The 23,938-nt window shown below is 40.3% G+C and overlaps 1 protein-coding gene and 1 long non-coding RNA gene across 5 annotated transcripts; one reads left to right on the top strand and one right to left on the bottom strand.

Annotated features, from left to right (window-relative positions):
• Positions 1-6,882: 6,882 nt before the first annotated feature.
• LOC147755345 (uncharacterized) lies at positions 6,883-22,488 on the bottom strand. 3 transcript variants are annotated; one of them, XR_015327797.1, is made up of 3 exons: positions 22,356-22,488; positions 13,672-13,853; positions 6,883-10,853 (listed from the first exon to the last, which is right to left on the bottom strand). It is a non-coding gene; the product is annotated as an uncharacterized LOC147755345 (long non-coding RNA). The 3 variants fall into 3 exon arrangements; XR_015327798.1 differs by having other exon boundaries at positions 13,672-21,060; positions 22,356-22,461; XR_015327799.1 differs by having other exon boundaries at positions 13,672-17,782; positions 22,356-22,436.
• On the top strand, positions 11,793-19,035 carry dre4 (SPT16 homolog, facilitates chromatin remodeling subunit dre4). Of its 2 annotated transcripts, none has more exons than XM_022807036.2 (5): positions 11,793-11,934; positions 13,650-13,916; positions 14,246-14,967; positions 15,528-17,700; positions 18,059-19,035. In XM_022807036.2, the coding sequence occupies exons 1-5, from the start codon at positions 11,866-11,868 to the stop codon at positions 18,188-18,190; spliced, it is 3,363 nt and encodes a 1,120-aa protein (XP_022662771.1). In that variant the 5' UTR covers positions 11,793-11,865; the 3' UTR covers positions 18,191-19,035. The 2 variants fall into 2 exon arrangements, with proteins under 2 accessions (XP_022662771.1, XP_086845409.1); XM_086989283.1 differs by lacking the exon at positions 11,793-11,934 and adding an exon at positions 12,027-12,166.
• Positions 22,489-23,938: the final 1,450 nt, after the last annotated feature.

The raw sequence follows: 23,938 nt of genomic DNA, 5'->3' as shown, positions 1-23,938 counted from the left end.
TGCGCGCCGCACATGCCACAAATACTCTCCAACTCAATTTCTATAGCTATATCTAGATGCGTCCACAGTGTGTGTAGCGTTGCAAACTATTGTATTCAGTAGTACATACCAGCGGTAAGGATTATATGGCCGTGCGAAGAATAGCTCCAGCTGCTGTTATCTACAGACTTCTGCCACCATCTGTATAGCATTAGCTAACACTACCAACATCGGGCCTTTGAAAGCACGAACGTTCGCTTTGTGACCGTTACCTTTTCTTTGCTTACCAAACCCGCTATTCGGCTTCTTCAACGAGATGGCGTTTTTCGGAAGATGAACCTCTCAAGAACTACAGCGGACGCGTGTGCTTGTCGAGGGCAGACCAGAGCTAAAAGAAAGTCCATAGGAGCCCCGTGCTGCCGGAGCGTTTACCTACCCCCCTCCCCCCCAAAAAAATGATTCGATCTTTTCTGCTGCAATGGGTACCTGCACCGCACTCAAAGTTAGGTGTGCTTGCAACTTGCCATATAACTTGTAGTGGTATGGTACGCTGTGAGAAGGGGCGTAAACAATCAGCCTGGTTAGAACAGAACGAAAAAAGGAGGTCAGCGGCACGCAAAACATATTTACGATGCTGGGACGCCAGAAATCACTGCTGTTATAACCATCATGCGAAGGCGTACGTTCTTGATCGATACAAGCAAGTTGAGGAAGCCAAAGGGCCGACGAAAACCCCTCCAACAAATTCTTGACTCTATTTAAGGTGCAGACAGATTTTAAAAGGTAAAACAATATTTCGATTAAGAAATGAATGTGGCATCAATGATGATGATAGTACGATAAGCCGGTCATTTGGGCAACTGTTCTCCTAGGAGAGTCGTCAGTAGCAGGTACATTATCATTTTTAAGGACATTTATTGATCCCTAATCAACGTGGTTAATGTTTTAGTTCGCTAGGGACTACGCATTTCATGCTCGTGTTAACTTCGAGCGAACATATAACAAGATGATTAGCCTTTGTCGGTACTTAATTTTTCAATTTATTTGCTTAGACTCTGTCGAAAGAGGCCGAGTTAGTAAATGACAATGCTGGGAAAATTTTTACTTTGCTAATGCAGTGTAGTATTTATCAAGGTATTATCTTTCAACATTAGTAAGGAGCTCTTTGGATTGCGAACTTTACGTTATTAAGTAAGCTTACATAATAAATTCAGCGAGAGGACATAACCAGTCTGGATCTCTTTCGTTGCTGACACCATCTGTTCGTTTTCTGCTTGAAGAGCATCTCACAGAATAGTCACTACGTATCGATTCAATCCCGTACCATTTTTTGTGTTTGACTCAATTTGTTTTCTAGTGAGTCTACGTTGCAGCTTCACTCACCACTGATCATTCATCACGCTACCAGGCTGTCTATGAAACATCCCCCATCTACTTATGCACAAGGTAGTCAGCTCAGACTAGACTCGTACTTTGTGCCATTAACGTTACGACATGGTATCACAATACGTGGAAACAACCCACAATGACTGGTGCCCGGCCGGGGTTAAGACGATTATGCGGATCTGCGGGAAGATGTTCATTCGGCCTATTCTCAAAATAAGTCAGGTCAACGAGTGAAGAAGCGGCGAAGGCTAACTTTAAAGTTAAAATCGTTTCTGTCGGAGGAAATGCGTGTAAAAAAGTAGCTTCCGGCATTATTATGATGTATGTTCATTGTGTGACAGCCCACCTATATAATGAGTGATGTAAAAAGCACCGAGATTCAATTGGATGTATTCATGTTGCGGCGTCACGATCGAGGGATTTTGCCAAAGCCTGATAACCGGGTGAGTCTGCGGGGCAAACAAATGTATAACAACGACAAAACTGCTGTTCCGGTGGAAGCCGTATTAAAAAAAAAAAGAGATTCTGTGTAACGAATGATTTCGTAGATGATGCCATGCGTGAATGTTACAGGAAATATATAGCTGAATAGCCGTTTTTTGTTAGTATTTAATAACCCAATACGAATGCGGAGACCAAGAACGAAAATTCTCTACCAAAAAATTTACGAAAATTCCTTTAATACCAGAACTAAACGTGCTCTTTCAAGCCGAAAGTAGGCATGTTCGACTTTTGAGATTGAGGTTAACCGTCATCCTCTGCTACAAAATTATTAGTTTTAGTTACGTTAATTAATAATTATGTCGTTCAGTATCGTTTTTGTGAACACTTATTGGGCATACATAATTGCACTTTGTCCAAATAAAAAAGAGTCATTTATCAACACCAAAGTAGCAACCATATGGCAACTATATCATTTCCATAGGTACTGTCATCACCCACTACAGTGGTCGCCCTCCGTTGATACCGATTAACCGTTCAACGATCTCTTCTTTTTCCATTTCATACCCAGTTTCGTAGCGAAACGCAAATGGCAGCGAAGCCTGTACGGAGTGCGCCCGGTGTGGCATAAGTTACCATCCCCTAAATCATATCTACCCATCTTTGACCAACCCAGACCCCTGATCGACTTGCTTTAAGGCACACGCACAGTCGTACGCATGGATTTGGTAATAAGTCCACACACGCACCTGTCCTAATACTCCTTGGTGGTGGCGAAAAAGTTGGGCTTTGAGAGAGCTGATTGCGCGCAGTAAGGGAAAGGGAAAAAAGGGCTGGTAAAGGACTCGTAAGTGGAACACAGTGGACGGCCGTCGAGAACAACGGGTACAGCTAAAGCATCAAGGGGATATAGCTGTATGTTACTGTGACCGCGAGTAAAGTATTCCAGTTTACCTCGTATTTACTGTTGTCGACAACGTACAGTGCGCTATCACTGTCGAAGTTGCTAGCTACCGCCGTCACCCTGACAACCGCTACGGACAAGCCGACAACGGGCGCGCATTTATGGTTAAGAGGGTGTGTCCCCACTATCCCCTACTCTTTGAGGCCGACTCTAACACACAACAGAGAACTGCGCCCCTAGCGATGACAGCACACATCAAATAACAGTGCTTTGACCATTGGTTCTTAAATTCACATCGCAATTCATAGAATCGTGGTCGGCTAAAGACGGAAGGCCAACATGGAATTGTACTATCGTACTCAGAAGTGTATCCTTATATCAATTGGAGTGATTGAAGAGGTTGATCGTATATTACATGCATGTCCCATGCCAGCTGTTGTCAGGAGCTCGATGATAGAGACTCAGCTTCGACTAATTGACGGAGTATGATTGGATAAGCGTCTATAATAGCTCGGAACGGATATCCGGTATATTATTACGTACTTGAATATCAAATGTCGTCGGAGTTTATCGTTTGGTGAAAACTGTCGTAAAACAGCGTAATTATTATTCTGCCATAACTGTGCAACCAAAGAAAGGCTAGCAACATTGATTTAATGTTACTAGTGACTAAATCAAGGTGATTTCAGTCCTGTACAAAGTTGCCGATTTTTAGTTACAACCGACAGAGCAACGCCTTCGGAGTGATTGTCTCGTCACTAAGAGGAAAAGCCAGAAGAAGTTCTGTTCTCGCTCAGGTAACGAACGACTGAATGATACCATATAGTAAAGAGAGTGACACCAAGGCTACTAGTCCTGCGCTCGTTTACTGTCTCCCGCTGAGTTGTAGGTTACGATTGTATTACCGATGTGCATAGTTGGCATCTGCGCAACCTGTCTTGCCGACTTTCTTATTGGCGAATTAGCTGTTCACTCATGCGGAAGCCCCGTCTGCCGACCTCGTCTTCGTTATGATGCTTATCCTGAAATATAAGAATGATCCGCACTACAAATTCTCGTTGGTTAGTGGCGCCACACCGTGGAACCTGTTGGTCACCGTTGTGCTGTGGATGGCATCGGGCATCCTCTGGTACTTCAACAATCTAACTCTGGCAGTCGCTGCCTTCATTTTAGGCGTCTTCATGTGCCTTGTCAATGCACTTAACTCTGTTGGAGATTTTCTTCGCGAAAAAAGCGTACGCGAACCGGCCAAACTACTTCAGATGATTTCGTCCGTCGACTGGTTCTTGCCGGTACGTTCCTGAGTGAAACTAGTTACTTTTCAATGTACAGAGTAAATGAGTGGTTGCTCCATGGATACAGCGCGCACGTATATCTAAACCAAAAACTGTTATGCAAGATTTGCTTACCAACAGCATCTGTTTATTGTTTCTTTATATTCTTTAGTGCATTTATTTATCGTTGACCCTCTTTTTGTATGTATAAAATATTAAGAGAAAAAGAGAAAGTGATGACTAAGACTGCGTCAAATTAAAGTTCTCTAACAATCGAGAAAATAAAGTTAATTAGCTGTTATATAATATATATAACATAGAAAAGTTACCTCATAGCATGCGCACGCTCGTAAGGGAGTGCTTGTATTAACTTAATAATGCTGGGTTGTTACAACGACTTTTTGCAGGTTGAGATTTAATCAACACGATGGGCAACGCAAGGCGTGTTTCTTTTTCGCTTAATAGTAATAATTTTTCAATGAGTCTTACATTAGAAGCAGAAAATTTGAAATACTATGTCACTTTGAACATACAATCATAAAGGTTACAGCTGTATGCAAATATATGAAACGTTATCTTATAATATATTTACCTGTGTGCACGAAGACTAACCTGACCAGTCGGTGGCAAGCAAAGGAAAATTTGTCTCGGAATTTCCAATAGATTGTTCTCTAACATAACTGAACTCGTTTTTATACTCGATCGAAGTTGAAGTCATCGCTATCCTTGATTGATCCAGGAAATTAAGGTTAAAGGTTAGCAAGTCTCCCATATTTTTACGCGATTTTCGATGTATGTTCGTACATGCACAAGACTGTTTATGCAAAGATACATTCGCGAAACGATCAACCATAATGCGGCCAATAGGCGAAAGTCTCTAGTGTTGAGCGTAGACACCGGGAGGTGAATCCCAGGAGGTGCGCCTGAATGCCATCTTGGGCAACTATAAGCAAAAGCTTCGAAACCTCAGCGTTCCGTTGCGCTTCGAAGAAAAACACTCTTCACTTGGACTATTCGGTGGAGAGAAAATAACTGTAGCAAGCTGTGTTCGACTCAAAAAGCAGAAGACCCTGGACCAGCTAGTCCGTTAAATTTTCTTTTTTTCCCTTTGAAAAAGAAAAGGAAATGATTTGGCTGGGGAGTCTCTTGTTACTACGAACTGTAACTTCTTTTATGTACAGTTCATTCGTCTTTCGAAGGAGGACCAAACTAGGACTTCTAAGATAGCGTAGACTTGGGGGCTTCTTCGTTGTCGCTTGTTGGGTTCCTATTCGCTCAGATGTTCCTCAGCACGCTCAGTGTCTTGCATTGATTCAGTTCAATCATTGCGTTAGACTGAGTTTGCTGCCGCTGTTGCAGCCTCTAAGTCGCATGTTCTCCTGGAAATACTCTCCCTAACTGCGAAACCCTCTAGTCCATTCTATCCCCAACACTCAGTGTCCCCTGAGCTGCTGATCAGACAGGCTTCTGACTCTTGAGTGAAGTGTTAAGCCCCCGACAGAGCCGCCATCGCTGTCGACTCACGGTCTCGCGGAGTACAGAATCTTTGACTGAAGCTGCAGCTGCCACGAGTTGTGGCGGCCAAGGTGGCGAAGGCAGTAGCAACAGACTTACGGCTAGCTTGGTAAAAGCTGACAGACACCTTGAATCCCTCTGACACTCCGATTCGAACGAACTAACCGCTGAGTAAACGAAGTCAAAAGAAAAAAAACGAAGGTCTGAATTTTTCTTTCCCTTTCTCCCTTCATCATCCTTTAGGCTGACTGAGCTGTTTTCGACGCTAGACTAGGGTAAGCTATGCTCATAGGGAGCATCCTTTCCTCATAGTCCTCACAACGTACAGACTCAGCCACTTTCTCCTCATGAGTTGTTCCTTCAAAGAAAGGCGAGGCTTTACTTAACACCGTTCCTGGCGTGTTGCCCACGTGGAGGAGAAAAGCCAAACTCAGCTGGCCATAGCTGGCTACCCACTATACCATGAACTACGGCGGAGAACCAGGTCGCAAGCCAAAACTCGCTGCCGAAACGGCTATTGCAAGCTGTCGTCGATAGTCGTTGCTTACAGTAGCGCAGTCTGTCTAAAATGGCAATTTGAAATGCATGACTGGGTCGCTCCGTGTCCTCCGACCGATCCTGGCCGCTCACATTTGCTCTACGTTTTGTCAGCACTTTGGGAAGGGGATTTGAAGTGCGTATGTTGTAGCATAGTACTCGTACTCGGCGTAGAAGTAGGCTGGCTTTTCAGAAGACACAGAGTAGCCTGTACAACAAAGACCAAGTCTATATCCTATTGCTAGCCCCTTAATGTCGCACATTTATTAACACATACAACGATTACAAGTACGATTTAGTAGACAAAAGTAGACGTCTACTGAACATAGATAGTAACATCCTGCAAACAGGTACTTGGAGCTTTAGATCCTTCCGATTGAGCACGTTCGCCATCGGCACCGACCTGCAATGGACCAAGTTGGTTGTCGCTCTCAAGGTAACATAGTCGTGAACGCTTCGTAACCGGCGTAGCGTTCGTTTTCTGCCATCACAAAGTATAGACAGGAAAGCGGCAAGTGAAAGTTGCAATTTTGGTAGCGTCTGGCCACGTAAACGTAGAATTTAACTTCTTTGTATGCAGAGTAGCTCATGAGGCGAGTCGGATTCGAGCATGATCCACGCAGAAAGTGGCTATCGGAGCCTTTCTTTGGGAAAGAAACCAACAACTAATGTAGCACTCCAACGATTACCCTATACTCCGTTTGATCTAGCCTAGGGCATTCGGAATCGGACAAACGGTCTCAGGCTTCGAATACCAGCGAATAACCACCCACAAAAGAAAACTACCGCAAGCCGAGCAAAACTGCTTAACCCGTCACTCGATGCAAATAAGCATAACAAAGGCAGTGAAATTTAGCCCGAGGCTCTGGTTTACTTTTTTTCGCGCATCACATCACATGGAATCATTATTGAGATCATATCATTGAGTTAGAACAATGTACTCTTTAAAATAGAACCATATCCATTAGTGCTATTGACGCAGAGTGTACATAACTTAAGACAAGAAGTAATTTTCTGTACTAGTCGAGCTTTTCATTACTCATTAATATTAATACTCTTATTCTTTGCTACACCGCTTCTATTATGATGTTAATCTTTTTTTAATTATGTGCCAATTTCATTTGTTTTCTATAGGAATACAGTGACCACGTTTCACCTATGACTTCAGCATCGGTGTCAGCATCTTGTCTGAATTGGTCAGCGAGTGGAACTTTGCTTGATCCGAAAACGGCGGGTGTGTCTGCTTCGTGTTGTGAACGACTCAACGAAATGCATGGCGGTGACTCCAGTGCAGGCACGCCTATGCATGTGGGAGTTTTGGCTCTTAGTAATTCCCGCGTGTTTAACTCGTGCGATCTGACCGAGGACATCGTTCGACAGCCACTGATCTAATATCTGAGCTCAACGCCCAAGTTGAAGAGGATGACCCGGTTTTCGAGGCAATATGATCTTCGCATGTTGCTGTAAATCAGTCATCTCGCCGATCGACCAACATTGGCGATATATATATTATTTTATTGGACATCCTTTGATTATTAAAGAGAAAACGGTGCCTGGTCATCAATATAAACCTAGCGAACGTGAAGCAAGAATAATGCGAAACTGTTTTTTCAAAAATCTGTTTTTTTTTTTTTGTAAATCAGTAATGTACTGTCAGTGAAAGGGTACGAATATAGACTTATGTTAAGCCTCTGGGCTGATGTAAGTGGGTGTTCAATTTGTTTATGTACTATAAAACAATCAAAAAGCAGAACCAGTAGTTTTCACAGCCAGTATATACCGAGGTGGAAAGGCTCAGCGTTACACATGTACATTGAGCCTTCCATTGAATTACTATCATGGTCTTATATGACTCGTTACATGCGAGGAAAATGTCATCATTAAATGATGACATTTTCCTCGCATTCTGTTTCTGTCAAAACGATTAGTTTATTGTTTATGAATGGACGTGATGTCGCTGGTACACAGCAGAATAATCACACCGACTGAAATAAGTTTCTTTATTGAAGTTACTAACTGAAAGGCTTTAGGCTCATTAGCATAACGCAACATTAAGGAATCAAAAGTCTAACGAACGGATCCTGCTTCACCTACCACTAGGACTGATCATTTTAGAAAGCACAAATTTGCATGAATACTATACAGTAACAGGGTAATTGAGGAAACTAACAGTTCCTAAGAGTTGATTTTACGACTATTAGCAGTATATTAGGTGAAGTAATTCAATAGAATCTATTGGCTTCTCGAGAAAAGCACTGACTGTTTGTCTAGCTAAATGTTATACGCCTTAAGTAGTATCGCGTCGGACGTTGGTATTATTTGATAGCTGAGAGTATTAGATACGTTGGAATGTTTTTACTCAGACTCGTGATTCTGCAAACATTTGCTAGGTTTTTATTTTTTTTTACGATAAAAGTACATCCAGTCCATAATTCTTAAAAAATATACTTAATACGCGTTATTCAAAGCAAGAGCTTAAAGCTAAGTTTGTGACTTTGTTCTGTAAAGAAATGTCTTCGTAGTAGTTGACAAATCAAGGAAAAGAATTCGCTCCATCGCATTTTTATTTATAAAACTTCTGCAAAAACGGAATAAGATCGAGCTATTTCTAAAGGGATTGATCATGGGTGATGATGAAAAGCGGATCATGTACAATAATGTGCAAATAAAAAGTAATAAAAAATGTGCTTCACAATCTGTGGTAAAGTTAAGGCTGACACCAAAGAAAATGGGGATTGGAAAGGGATCGTATATTATGGGTTACTGGCGTGTGGCACAATGGTTGATTCGAACTCTACAGTCGACAACTACATTGCAATGTCAGATCACATGCATCTTTAGCTACCCAGCAAATGTTGAGGGAACTTCAACGGAAAGTTTCCATCAGACTGTCATCTGTTTCAGTCTCTGCAGAACTTTCTTATTGGTGTTAATTTGGTCATTTAAAAAATCACTTGTCATAGCTTTTTTGCTCAGAAACCACAGAGGTTCTACATTGGTGGGACGGTTTGGCATTGTTATCAGAAAACGGCAGAAGATCATTGGTCAAAATGGCCCACATTTGATACGTATTAGTAATATTATTGTAAAGACAGAAAATACTTGCTTCAGTTATGGCTTACAAAAGGTCAGTGCTTTTCCGACTGCTCAATATAGAAACGCCCAAATTACTTCAACGTCACCATACAGGAAAAGTTTTCGCACATGTTGACCTCTTTGCTCTACATCTCGCGAAGTCTCATTTCCTATATTGAAGAGGTAAACATAAAAGAGGACACTTTAAAATGAGGCTTGACTTCTGCGCCGAACTAAAGCCGAGGCGGTGCATCAATACCCAATCCACAATGCGGAATGAAGCATTAAACCGTACTTTAATCATACTGAATATGCTGCAAAACATAATCTATTGTGGTTGTTGTTACAAGATGTATAAAAGATGTCTAAAACGTTCACACGCAAGGAAATCCACTTACAGTATGGATAGAATTTATGGATAGAACATTTCTCAACAATCACTATAGTTAACCAAAAATATCATAGTGAATAACTTTGCGGACCTTAGTAGTGCATATACTTACTTATACGACGAGATAAATATTAGCTGATGAGCACACGTTGACAGTCGGTGAGAACTGATACTGTTACAGATGTTGTGCATAACCCAGCAGTAAAAACACCCACGCAATGTCTTTCATAATTGACGCAGCCAATAATGTCCTCTAGTCATTTAAGTACTTATCACAAGATAAGTGAAGATAAAACAGCATTAATGATTCGCACCAATTCTGACTATTAAATGTTCGCAAGCACTGTAAGGTACTTGAGTTGCAATCTAATATGTGCTTTAGCTAGGGAGACACGACTAATGTATAGTCCAGAAAAAATATAAATCTATAAAAAATTTGAACAGGATTTGGGTCAGTATTATTGATATTACAAACTGACTGGTTTGAGAAACCGATGGGAATTTCATCTCGCTATGAGGAAAATCGATCTTTGAATCGAATATATATTATATTTAACCGGTCAAGTAATGGGATAGAGCAAAAAAGCTGCTGTAGAGGAGAGGATTTAGACGGGCGAAGCTTGAATTGCAATACACAGCTAAATCGATCATACTTTTAGCATTACGGGATGGACGCTCCAAAATTCTACTATCTGTATATCTTGCATAACGAATATCTTCTTACGAGACTTCTGTATACCCTTTTTGTATAACGTTAACTGCGTTCGGTTTATCCATAACGATAAAAATAAAAAAAAAATATGACAACAGAAAAGAATAGGTTTTTTCTTTATTTTATGGAATGTTAACTTTTTTTGTTACTTCATTACACATATGGAGAATTTAATTTTATCGAAGCAATTCGCTAAGATGTTGAAGCATAAATACGGTTAAATCTAATACGTCGGGTGATAAACAAAGCAGCAGTGTGTGTGCACAACAAAAACTTTGTAGATGAAGGTACTATTCAGAAATGGCTTACTAAGTTAAATAATGGCGCCTTTGAATTAATAAACGCACTCCACTCAACCCTTCTAATTCCTTGATGGTCGCCGACGTTCGAAGCAGGATAATTATTACATAACTTGACGGTTCGCAAGAAAGCGCAAAAATATTGGTAGTAGGCTCTAGGTACGTGATGAAATGAGAAGAAAGATATTCAACAAAATGCTCAACGTCAACCACATAGATATTACATGAAACAGAGCAAGTCTACCGGGAGGAAGCCTGAGTGTAAAGAAGTTCTGGAATTACCTATCGATTATTTAGCTGCTTCTTTTCTATCATCCAGCCATATCGGTGAGCCATTCATCTGCAAAGAAATACGTTCAAGTAGAAACATGACAGAAACTAAAGAACAGACTAAGGTCGCAAACAGGTCCCCGTCCGTTTGAACAGTACAACAGCCACCATTGTTGTGATGCCTACATACGCACAGTTTTAACAAAAAAACACTACTTCCCGATTAGAATTCTGCTGGAAAAAAAAAGCAGAACTTTCAACACTGATAGCACTCCACGTGAATTAATCATTGGGATTTATCGAACTCAAATAACTTTTTAGAGAATAAATTATTTACCCACCTTACGCATGCAAAATATAATTAACTGTATTGATTCTGACAAAAATTATGACTAAAATGATCACAATGAAAGTACATGACATCTACCAATGGTGCAGCTTGAATTGATTGAACGAATAGTTTCTAGCACATTGTTAGGGCACAAAACTTCTTTTAGATATGTGCTTGACTGTATCTCACAGTAAACGCACAAAAATATTGTTCAATGTAAAACAAATCGATATTTGAGCCTCTAATTATTCGAAAACTAATAATATCAAACACATTTCCAATAGAATAGGCTGTCACAGAGTATCGCGCTACAAAGCTAATAACCAATCAAAATTAGTTAGTTGTGTCTTGATGGTATTGCTGCTTTCCAGCTTTCTCTCTCCTTAGCCAAACTCGTCAATAAAAAGTATCAAAAATGTAAGCCACTTCCGTTGTTTTGACTTGACTTGTACAGAGGGTACTTGACTGTGCTTAGTTGCAGTTATTATTTATACATTTAGTTGTATAGCGTTGCTTATTTGAAGCACGGGATTCACCGACCGAATTCAAATCGTGGCGCCGTTTTCCTCTCCTGCGCGCCAAAAACATCGATTGGGGCGCCACCTGTATTGTTTATTAGTTGCGCCATTTTGTAGAGCGGCGTAAATTGTATTCGTCGTGTAAGTGTTTGTGGCTTGTGCGGTGATACCTTTCATAAGTTATTCCGTCGGATTGCCCGGCTGCATAGCCGCGGACCTCAAAACTAACAATCATGTCAAATCCGGCAGTGAACAAGGAGACGTTCTACCGGCGTATGAAAGGCGTCTACCAGGCCTGGAAGGTGAGTGCAGTGAAAGAAAGATGTTCAGGAGACAAGTGCCGTGTTCGTAGCCGCTGTTTCTACTCATGAGTAATGGATAGCCGGTCGAGCGAACGTTCCGCATCGTCTCGTTGAAACGTTTCTTAAATGGATACGAATTTCCACAGTGGCGTAGCACTGCTGCATCGTAAGCAGAGAGGTTCGCGGGCGTCCAATGAAACGGTGGTTACACAAGTACAGCCAATCGTGTTTGGTGCGTTTGGTTTTCTTGATGTTATAAATTTGGGTTGTTGATCCGGCCACCTATTCGCTAATTTTCCGTCGTCGGCCGCGATCGGTGAAACATGATTTGGATTGCCTCATGTCGGCGGTGAAAAATTGAAGTAGAAATATGACAAATAGCTAGACAGATTGTGTTTCACCTAGCTTTTTCATGGAAAACGCATTTTCACATTATTAACCCCTAGTTGTCTTTGCAGGCTGACGGCGTTTCTCCCATTTATTCGTGCCTCAGACCCGCTTAGTGAGCAGGAAAACTAGTGCTAGAGTTATAATGATGATGACATTAATTTGAAGCTTTCCATTATGATTATATTCATCACCGAATGAAGTTGTCTTAGCTTTTCTTGTTTGCGATTTTTGGCTTATAACTGCTACATGTAGTGTGACCTTTTCTAAGTGTCCATGGGCGGAAATATCTTTCCGCTTGGTATTACTTGCCGAGCAGATGAGTTCCTGCATGCAGGTGAATACTTTTTCTTATATTGGCTTTGAAATTTATTATAGTTCGTTCTAGAGTTCAATGAAAATATTGGTGTTGAATTAGTGCAGCCTGTAATATATGATAGATTCAGTCCATGTGTGCAATCGAGTGTACTGTGTTGTTAATCGTCTCATTACACGGCACCTCAGTGCCCGGTCAGTTCAGGCTCCACAACGCTGCTTCAAGGATGAAGCAGTGTAAGTCTGAGTGAGTCTTTCATATACGTACTTCTTCTCACACCTGCCATTTCGAAAATTGGGATGAGCGGGCCCATTTATTGCTGATGTGCTGAAAGGCTAATTAGAGGCCCGCTAAAAGAAAGTGAAGTAGTGCAATATTTTTCATACGTGCAATGGGATGGTGGGAACAATTTGAAAGTGGAGCAAGGGGATTTTCCGCCTTGCTATGTGGGAGCATTTAGGTTTCGCTATAGGAAGCAGTCACAGGGGTCCGCAGAAACATCCAATTCGAGCGAAATCCTTCCAGGCACATAAAGAGTACGCTATAAATGACATAGTTTACCTGTCTAACTTTTCTCTCCTCAAAAATTGAATCTTCCTCTTCATGTAGCTTTAATTGATACTGCGGTCACATTGTTTTTTTTAAGTTGAAGCTAATAAAAGCACGATTCAAAGTGTGCATCTGATATTTTTTGCTATTTTGTTGAACTCAGATCGGAACACAAGGTAATGTCCCAGAAGTAGAGCTGTCAGTAAATGTGTTTTATATTTTTAATATGAAAACTTCTGTGTCTAGGCAATATCACATAATAATACCACAATATAACCGTAATGCAATTATGTATAGTATACAATTGTATTGCTATAGATTATGTATAAATTGTAATTTGATAAAAAAAAGGCTCGATGCTTTATATTATTTGACAGGTTTTCTATGCCCGGGTGCAAGTTAGTGGAAGATCTACTCGTAATAATCGTCACGGATTTTATTTGTGTTCTTGGTCTCCGTTTAGAATGGCGAAGCCGAGTACGTACCTTTGGCACAGTCTGACGCCGTTGTGGTTGTCGTCGGACAGGATGAAGACGTAGTGTACTCAAAGAGCACAGCCTTACAACATTATCTGCTCGGATATGAATTGTCCGACACGCTAATGGTACTCTGCGATAGGCAGATCATTTTTCTCGCATCGAAGAAGAAAATTGAGTTTCTCAAACAACTGGAGCAGGGCAAAGAAAACGAAGGTGACGTACCACCAGTCACATTACTTGTTCGCGACAAGGTATGTTAGGCACAAAATGATTGGCTTTATTTGTATTAATGATCGTTTTGATTTAAGCTGGCTGTTATAAGATTTGTAGTAGGCATTTCATTAAGAAAATCTTGCATGGAAATACACAGTTAAATTAGAATTGTTAAATGATTCAAGTCCTTTTAGGATACTTCAAGCCCTCGTGCTTTCGTATATTAAATATTCATACGCTGGTTCCAAATAAGACTATGTTAGTAAATAGTATGGGAAGTAGTGGTTATCAATGATAAAGTAATTTTACTAAAAATGCGTATTCAGTTATATCGGTTGTAGTAATATTGTATTGTTCATATTTTCAGAGTGACAAAGATAAAGGGAATTTTGAAAAGATTATCGAGTCTATCGGCAAGTCGCGCGAAGGTAAGGCGTTAGGCGTCTTCTCAAAGGATAAATTCAAATCGGAATTCATCGATCTTTGGAAGGACGCATTGCGGGCCGCCAAAATTGAGAATACTGTTGATATTTCACCAGCGTTAGCCTATGTGATGTCTTTGAAGGATGATCACGAGATCAGCCTGACAAAGCGTGCTTCCCAGATGTCGGTTGATGTTTACTCAAAGTATTTGCGCCAGCAAATTATGGAGATTATCGATTCCGATCGTAAAATTCGTCACAACAAGCTGTCTGAGATGGTGGAGGAGGCATTTCAGAATAAGAAATTCGTTGGCCAGAACACCGACACAAGCCAGGTGGAAAGCTGTTACCCGGCTATTATTCAAAGTGGCGGAAATTATAATCTTAAATTTAGCGTCCAATCGGACAAAAACTCATTAGACTTTGGCACGATCGTGTGCATGCTTGGTGCACGGTACAAATATTACTGTTCAAATATAGTAAGAACGCTGATGGTGAATCCTTCGGAAGAACAAAAAGAGGTATACACGTTTCTGGTCGATCTTCAGGAGCATATTATCGAGAAACTGCGCGACGGAGAGAAACTCAGCGATGTGTACGTCGAAGGTGTTAAGTATGCTACGGATCATCGTAAGGATCTCCTTGAAAATCTCACAAAAAATTTTGGGTACGTTTTGTGTCATGATATACTGGTGCAAATGTGATGATTTTCTGTTAGTGTTATCGAAAGAGAAGTGGGGAACACGGTTAGTGGACATGGTAGATTGATTCCTATAACAATACCTGTCTTATCTTTGTTTTATTCATTATTTCCAAAAAGGTTAATATTTACAAGAGTTGACTACAAAAAAGTGCAAAGGCTTACTGGAATCTGTTTTACAATGTGACTTCGTTTACTGCGAGTTATTTCTCTATTATATATTCTGTCTGTACGCAATGTGAAGATTTGTCTGGGGATGATTAAGTGTTAGGATAAAGTTGCGTGGTGTATATGACAACAGCAACATTCTGCTGCCTAATGACTTGATATTTTGTTATAAAAACGAACTCTAACTTCTCATCACTCCGATCCGACTCGTGGGCCACATCAATAATATTATTCCAAAGTTTTTTAGAGCTTTTTCTGCTTGTCACCGAGTAAATGTTTGATTTTCCCCAATCGTGTTTGCACAGTAGTATAACAATACAATTCTCGCATTAACTATGCGACAATGTTCTTTTTCGCAGATTCGCGATGGGCATCGAGTTCCGTGAAAGCAGCCTGTCAATAGCACCGAAAGCAAATGCCGTGGCCAAAAAAGGGATGATCTTCAATGTTTGCGTTGGCTTATCGAGCCTTGAAAATAAAGAAGGGAAGGGCGACACCAAAAAGTATGCTTTGTTCGTTGGTGATACAGTTGTTGTTGTAGAAAAGGATCAGCCTGTCAACGTATTGACGCAAAGCAAAAAGAAAATTAAAAACGTTGCCATCGTCCTGAAGGATGACGAGGACGAATCTGAAGAGGAGGAAGAAACCGAGAATAAGGGCGGTGATAAGAAACATAAGGATGGCAAAAAGGACGATGCAGATGAGATACTTGGACGTGGCGCCCGAAGGAACAACGCCATTATGGAGTCAAAGCTTCGAACAGAAGCATCTGGCGAAGAGAAACGACAACAGAACCAAAAGGTACTTGCTGACAAGCTTAACGAGGAGGCAAGAAATCGTTTAGCGAAGCAGGGCGATAGAAAACTCGAGCAAAAACACGGCAAGTCCGTCGTGTCATACAAGAGCGTGGGGCAGCTGCCTCGCGAACCAGAAATGAAGCAGCTTAAGGTGTTTGTTGACAAAAAGTATGAAACGGTCATATTGCCTGTGTTCGGCATACCTGTACCCTATCACATCAGTACAATCAAAAATATCTCACAGTCAGTAGAGGGCGATTACACATATTTGCGAATAAATTTCTTCCACCCAGGCGGTGGAGCTTTGGGCCGAAACGAAGGCTCATATTTCCCTAATCCTGAAGCGACCTTTCTTAAGGAGGTGACGTTCCGTGCCAGCAACCTCAAAGAACCTGGCGAACTGTCAGCGGCTTCAAGTAATTTGAATACGGCATTTCAGCTAATCAAAGCTGTTCAGAAGAAATGGAAAACACGTGAAGCTGAAAAGCGCGAACAAGAAGGCATTGTCAAACAGGATGCTTTGGTGTTATCAAACAATAAAGGAAATCCTAAGCTGAAAGACCTCTACATCCGGCCCAACATCCATTCGAAAAGAATAACTGGTTCGCTCGAGGCCCATACAAATGGATTCCGTTTTACATCGGTGCGAGGTGACCGCGTCGATGTTTTGTACAATAACGTCAAGCATGCGTTCTTCCAGCCTTGCGATAACGAAATGATAATTTTACTACATTTCACATTAAAAAATGCTATTGTGATTGGCAAGAAGAAGCAAACGGATGTACAATTCTATACCGAAGTCGGAGAGATCACTACTGACCTCGGAAAACACCAACACATGCATGACCGAGATGATCTCGCCGCTGAGCAAGCCGAACGTGAGCTTCGAAACAAGCTAAAGAATGCGTTTAAGCAGTTCTGTGAGAAGGTTGAGAACGTCACAAAGCAGGAGGTCGAATTTGATACGCCGTTTAGAGATCTCGGATTTCCTGGCGTCCCATTCCGGTCTACCGTACTATTACAACCCACGTCTGGTGCGCTGGTTCACCTAACCGAGTGGCCTCCATTCATAATTACTCTAGAGGAACTCGAGTTGGTCCATTTCGAGCGAGTACAATTCCATTTAAAGAACTTCGACATGGTATTTGTGTTCAAAGATTACCAGCGAAAGGTAGCGATGGTCAATGCCGTTCCTATGAACCTGCTAGACCATGTTAAAGAATGGCTAAACTCTTGCGATATCCGTTATACCGAGGGTATCCAATCGCTCAATTGGACAAAAATCATGAAGACGATTACGAGTGACCCAGAGGGCTTCTTCGATCAGGGCGGCTGGAAGTTCCTTGATCCTCAGTCAGGTTCGGAGGATGAAGGTGATGAAGACGACGAAGATGATGAGGATGAAGAATTCAATCCTACGGAATCGGAGGACGACGGTGACGGTGGAGATGACGATGATGAAAGTGATTCTGAGGACTATTCGTCGGAGACCGAGGCCAGTGAGTCGGGAGGTGAGGAATCCCTCGGCTCTTCGGAAGAATCAGGTAAAGATTGGTCTGAACTCGAGGAGGAGGCTCGCCGTGCTGATCGGGACAATGAAGAAGAGGAACGTGGTGGAGGTGGTGGAAGCGGTAAAAAGAAGGTGCTCACGAAGCATTCGTCGAAGGGGCACTCAAGCAGCAGTAGCAAGCATCACTCGTCAAAGCATTCGCCGTCGAAAAAGTCATCTCATAAGGTATAGGCGGACATCACAAATGTACATACATTTTACTACTGTGTGTGTGTAGATCGAATGTTGTTGTGCTGATGTGCTATGCCTGCAACCAATATATACTCATTATATAATGTGATTATAATAATCAAATTGACCGTGAGAATGGCGTTCGTTGTTTGGTTCGTTTGTTGCTCTAATGATATAGCAGAATTCCTACGAGTTTGTATTCGGCTAGATCGATGATACAATCTCTAATTCTTGTCGGGTATGACTGATAATACTAATTTTCTCACTTTTAATGGTACTTATTTACTTGCCGTATGTCAAAGCTTTTTACGCGCTAGTCATATGAAATACATTATTTATTCTCTCCCCACAGGATAAGCATCGTGACAAGGATAAGCATAAAAGTCCGCATAAATCATCGCATAAGTCACCCCATAAGGATAAGAAGAGATCACGGGACGACAGCAAGGGTCGTTCCCCCGAGAAGAAACGTCACAAAAAGTGAATGGACATATGACGTCCATAGTCGATATTGTGCGCATGAGAGTTAAGATCATCTCCTTAACAGAGAAATCAGGAATATTACAGGTCGTCTGTCCCTCTGATTGGTCATCGGATCAGCAGCTCCCTGAACCATAGGTATAAAAGTCATTGGTGGCACTTGGGCGCGGGATGATATGGAAAACGTGTTGCACGACCAGCAATACGTCTATTGTATAATACATTTTATTCTGTTGTATGAATAATTAAATATTAAAAATAATAACATATTAATAATAAAAGAGTTCATGTATGTATATTAATCGACCTTTGCAGCCCGTGCGTGTTGTTTCACCCCTCTTTCTGATCCTGCACACACACGGTAAAGAAACAAGGAAGCAAGCAAAGAAACAGAAATACATATAGCCATATATTAAATTTGAAATTGATGAAATAGATTCGGTTGAGGTCTTTATCGTCAACCAAGTAAACAACAAAAGCAACTAGAAAAGGACGAGTATTACAATCAGCCTTATCGGGTTTGCGGTAAAGAAGCCGTTTGCTGTTACATCTGCGAAAGGCAATTGCTTTTATTTTGTAAATGTATTGGCTACATATGACCGCCTCGCAACGAGGCGACTTAGCTACATATATACATACCATAAGCATACATAGACAAATGCATATTTGTGGGTAATTTGCTACAAAAATCACCCAAAGATGAGGGGTTAACGGGAACAAGTTTGTTCCAATGTAAGCAAAAACAGAAATATTATATAAAGAAAGTCGTACGAATAAAGAATAAGCAGTGAGTAAAATATGGGAAGAATAAAAAGACAGCGGATTTGTCTATTTATATTCGTGACTGTATTTGCGAAAGTGTAATCTCTCTTGAGCCAATAGTAGGCATGCTTAGATATGCTCGTAGTTAGAGAAATGGTTGTAAGAAATTGTTCACTTTGCTGTATAGTACCTTGCTTATATAAAACGATGGCGGTTTCGGGATGTCGTGCCTAGAGTACAGTGCATGCTTGTAAGCGCTAAAAACAAACATTTTTCGAAATGAATAAACAGTTCAGTTCTTATCGGAGACTAATATCAATGCCTGGTGACAAAGTAAGCACCTCTCCCTAATTAAATTCCAAAACAGCCGTTATGCAAATTTCTTATGTGTTTTTGCGTACTGTGTGATGTTACTAGATAGGTATTCGTGATAAAATGGCCGAAAACAGCAAAGTGTACTCCAAACAAATTATTTTAAGAGAATGTATATACGTCTTTAGGCTGCTGCAGAAAGTTGGACAACTTGTGTGGTATCCTTTGGCTGAAAAAATCAATGAGAATAACATAAATCTCGTTGATTTTAGCCGTTTAGAATCTATGTGAATATAACTTCCCGTTGCTATTTTCAAAGCCGGCGTAGTACGAGCTGTATTTTAGTTAAATAAAATGGATAGGATTAACCTTAGGAGAATAGTTCTTTAATCGACTTAAACCTCATGCTAATCATCAAAGTGCGTCCCCGCATTTAGGATTATATGCAGCCTATTCTGAATGGCGATCTGTTCATTAATAGAGGACCTGTTGTTTCCTCTGTGAAATCGCCGTTTCTTTTTCGGTTATACAACGCGCTAAATTACTCCTTCACGTGCCGTCTTTTAAAATAAATACTTTAAAATAGCATGCCTTCTTTCAAGTGTATAATTTGTTGTTTGCAAATGAAAACAAAAGAAAACTAAATAAATAGACATTCAATCAAGTTACTAAATTGATATGCATACGTCCACAAAGTGAAATGTAGAATCCCTACAATAGATAAGGGTTCCTAAGATCAATTCTTTAGTTAAACGGTAACAGACCTTAGCCAGCTATTTTTAGCTCAAGATTTACTTTCTTCTAAAATCATGAATTTTGACCGGTGTAATTTTAGCGCATTGCTATTTCCAGGTGTGCAATAGTTTATGCAGTTTCTTATCATAATAGTTCATTCACTTTTAAATATTCGCTAGAATGTTTCCTTTAGAAGGTAAGTAGTAAAAATCTCAGCTTGGAGAACGTAAAGAGCTTCCGCGTGCTTTTGATTCTGTGGAAAGTCTCGCATCTTTGGAAACCACTGTTGCATTTATGTATACTTATCCAGTGTTATATGAAATGCCGAATAATCGAACGACCATATGTTAAAGCGTTTTAGTATTTTAGGCTTGACTCAAAAGAGTAATGGCGTCTTCGGAACTTCGTCAAGTGTTTCAGGCTTGAGGAGCTGGCAGTTGCTTGCCGCTGTGCCTACTAAAGAGATTCCTGTGACAGAAAAAAAGAAGCCTACTTCTCTTTTGACTAGTATTTTGTCGATTTCCCAATAAATCACTAATGCGTTATTTATCAAACCGCTCATCAATCAAAGTCTTTCAATGACAGGTGTCAAGTTAAAATTTGGTTACCGAAGTTCCGGCGCTATTGCAATCTATTTCACTGTACTCGACGGTCGAACGCCGTGGACGCACCGTTTATTTGAAACAAAGATGTAAGGCGGTGCCATACATCAGACATAAAACCACAGTGTGTGGAAGATGTAGTTACATCACTCATCAGAACATATTGTTCGTCGTGCACCGGCAGTGGGTCTTGAGTAAACAGCACAGTTAGCTAACGTTAATAGACGACCTGTGTTAGAGAAGACTGCTCGTGATGAGTGTAAGAGATTATTAATTTTAGAAAGTGGTAAGAAGACCTCTTTAACAAGGAAGTTAACAGAAAGGGTAGTAAGTCTGAAATCTGTGCAGGTCACAAAAGACCGGCATTATTCTCTTTCTTGGTGTGCAGCCAAGCCCTGAGGTAGTGACGGACATCATGTAGCAGTTTCACGATTATTTGACGCGGTAAACTTGTAACTTGATTCTGGAAAAAATGTTAGGCTTAGGAAGTTATAACTAACTAGTAGATAATCATTCAACATTCCTTCTAGCTATTTAGTTCATATTACTTCATTAATTGAATACTGTTGGTAAGAGCATATTGCTGGAAAAGTTCCTGGCTTTTGCATTGTTAGGACGTATTTCGTGCTTCATTGATGGCTACTTTAGTTATAATTACTACCAAATATCTACTAATTTATATTAATAGAACACCCTGTGTTCTTCGAAAGAGATTTTCTAAATGAATGAATTTACTCTGTCAGTAAATCACTAAATTAGAAAACTATTTTTGTTCATCCTTCTCTTGAAAAATTTTGCGCTGAACCTTTAGAGGGTAATTTAGAGTTCCAAGTGGCTGTTGTTCGATGCTATTGGTGCGAGGTCAACAGCGTCGTTTAGTATCAGTAAAAAGCTTCGAGGCAAACGTGATGGCCAGAGGACCTATACTCCTACTTGCCTTGTCAGAATGAAAGTGCCGATCTTATGTACTTGTCAAATAACAAGAAACTACATGATTCTATTATAACAATGTCAAAAATTAATACCTTATCAAACTATTTGATATTGAATTATTATAAAATACGATTTAACCATACTAATGGCAGAATTATAATTGGAACAGAAATTATTTTCTACAACCGATCGAACTTAATTTCGGTTGGAAATTTTCGGTAATTCGGTCGGAACCTAACCTAACCAATTGTTACACACTTCCACTACGAAATTGTGTTTTCACTCCAGATGTTAATTTTGACACGCTATACGATCGAATACTACATGTATATCGTTGTCTCACAACCACTCGATCCCTGTGAAGCAACATAGTGCGATAGTTGCCAATTTCTCAATAAATTCCTACCAAGCATCGCAAGTAACCACATTTGACGCTCTGGCAATCAACATGCTTTTCTAGTTATTCGTTTGCTGATGACTAGGTGTTATTTAGCTTCTTCTTCTTATGCATAAGGCTGCGATCATGCATTTGTTCAAGTCACAAAATTTTACGCTCAGTTTGGACCTCAATGAGGGGTGTGTTAGCGCAAAACGGCATTTCGACTCCTCATTATAGGTGATGCATGAAGTTCAAGAAGCTTTTGGAACAGACCCTGGATACGTATGAGGCATATGACAAAGGCTTTAAAGCTAAATGTAGCATATTTAATGTACCTCACAGCATTCAAACATAACATTTTCCACGCAAAACCCCGTGAGAATATGAAGAAAGCTGCTTTGAGTTATTTTGGAAAGAAAATTCGTATATCTTAGATGTAAACTCACCGCTGGCGAATCAGATTTTATCTTTGCAGGCTGTGACTGAGATGTCTATCGTCGCCTCTACCATCCTTTGCTGTCTCTAGCTAGAAAACCTATAAAGCGCATAAAGTTATAGGCCATATTTTATAGCAGGGGACCAAAGATTACTCCGCAGCCTGCACTATCCAATCTGTTGGCGTGCTTGTCACTTGGTTCGTGTCCTTGACTTTTGCGCTCAATATCCTCACATGCGTAATGTTCTACTTTGGATCTATTACAAGAGTGGTTCATTCCCTACGTTTCCCGTTCCGACCTAACCCATCTCCTGTTACTCCCCGTCACTGTGCTATAGTTTGACAAAAATAACGTCACATCACTCAGAAAATGTTTTTCAACGATCTAAATATTCTGTAGAGTTTCCTAGTATTATTGTATTTTTAACATGGCAGATCACAGAAGATTGTGCAGCAATAAAGCGTGTAAACAGAAGCAATTTAGCGTTTGCTGTAAATATTCAATTAAGTATTTAGTACTACGCTACTAAGTTACGAGTAGTAAGGTATCAAGGCTGCTATGGACTATCACTGAGCTAAGGTACACGTTCAATAATATAGCTGCTATGTACCTTTTTCACGTATGTCATTGTGATTCCTATTTCTACTCTGCATTAACTGTACTTGCTCTTTTTTTTAGTACTTGCAATTTTCCTCTGATCCTACGGATTAAGTACCTTCCTCTGAAGGCAGGTACTTAATCCGTAGCCCGAATATCTGAAATTCAGAAAAATCTATGATGACAGTCGTCGCAACAATATTAGTCGCTTATTAGCCGCCTATTCCTTACGTATTGTTAAACATCATCGCTTTCATAACAAGACAAATGTGAAGGTGGCGTGACCTGGATAGCTAATGCGCATCTGCTTAAGTGCGTGGCCATGGTAATCATGAACATACAGCCATTCCTGGTTCCTATTTAAGCGTTAGCGAATAGTTGTTATGATATATTAATACCACGCCATTTCATAAGTATATATATATATATATATATATATATATATATATATATATATATATATATAAGTATATACAAACTCGAAATAATCTCAGCAAGACCCGTAACCGCTAAACCTTGTAATCAAAGAGCAGTCTTTGACGCTACACGGAAAGGATGATTCCGCAGACCTGTTTATACGGAACGAATAGCTGGGTGCATTAAGAAAATGAAGACAAGAAAAACGCGAGTTCTACAAGGTTTTCCTGAAAAATTATTCAATAATAGTTGAGTACTTTATTATAAAGTTTTCAACTATACATAAACATACAGTATTTATTTCAAACACTGATCAAATCTAGGTTGACACACTCAACTAAATGAATTGGTAGGCAAAATGTAGCAAAAGCTTTCTTCAAGCTCATCTATGAATTCTCTGTACACAGCAGTTAAATATGGCTTTCAAACGCTAGCTTTCTAATTCATTGAAGGGCAAGCACAGTTATAAGTCTACGTAAAAATCGAACTAGCGGTCAGTAAAGGGCTTGGTGACGCCAGCTAAAAGTGAATGAGTTACGAGTTCATCAAATTGAACCTTGTTTAAAAAAGTAATTACA

This window comes from Varroa destructor, unplaced genomic scaffold (assembly GCF_002443255.2).
Source record: "Varroa destructor unplaced genomic scaffold, Vdes_3.0 BEIS01000005.1, whole genome shotgun sequence".
Taxonomy (NCBI): Eukaryota; Metazoa; Arthropoda; class Arachnida; order Mesostigmata; family Varroidae; genus Varroa; species Varroa destructor.
This window is presented reverse-complemented; position numbering and strand designations above follow the sequence as displayed.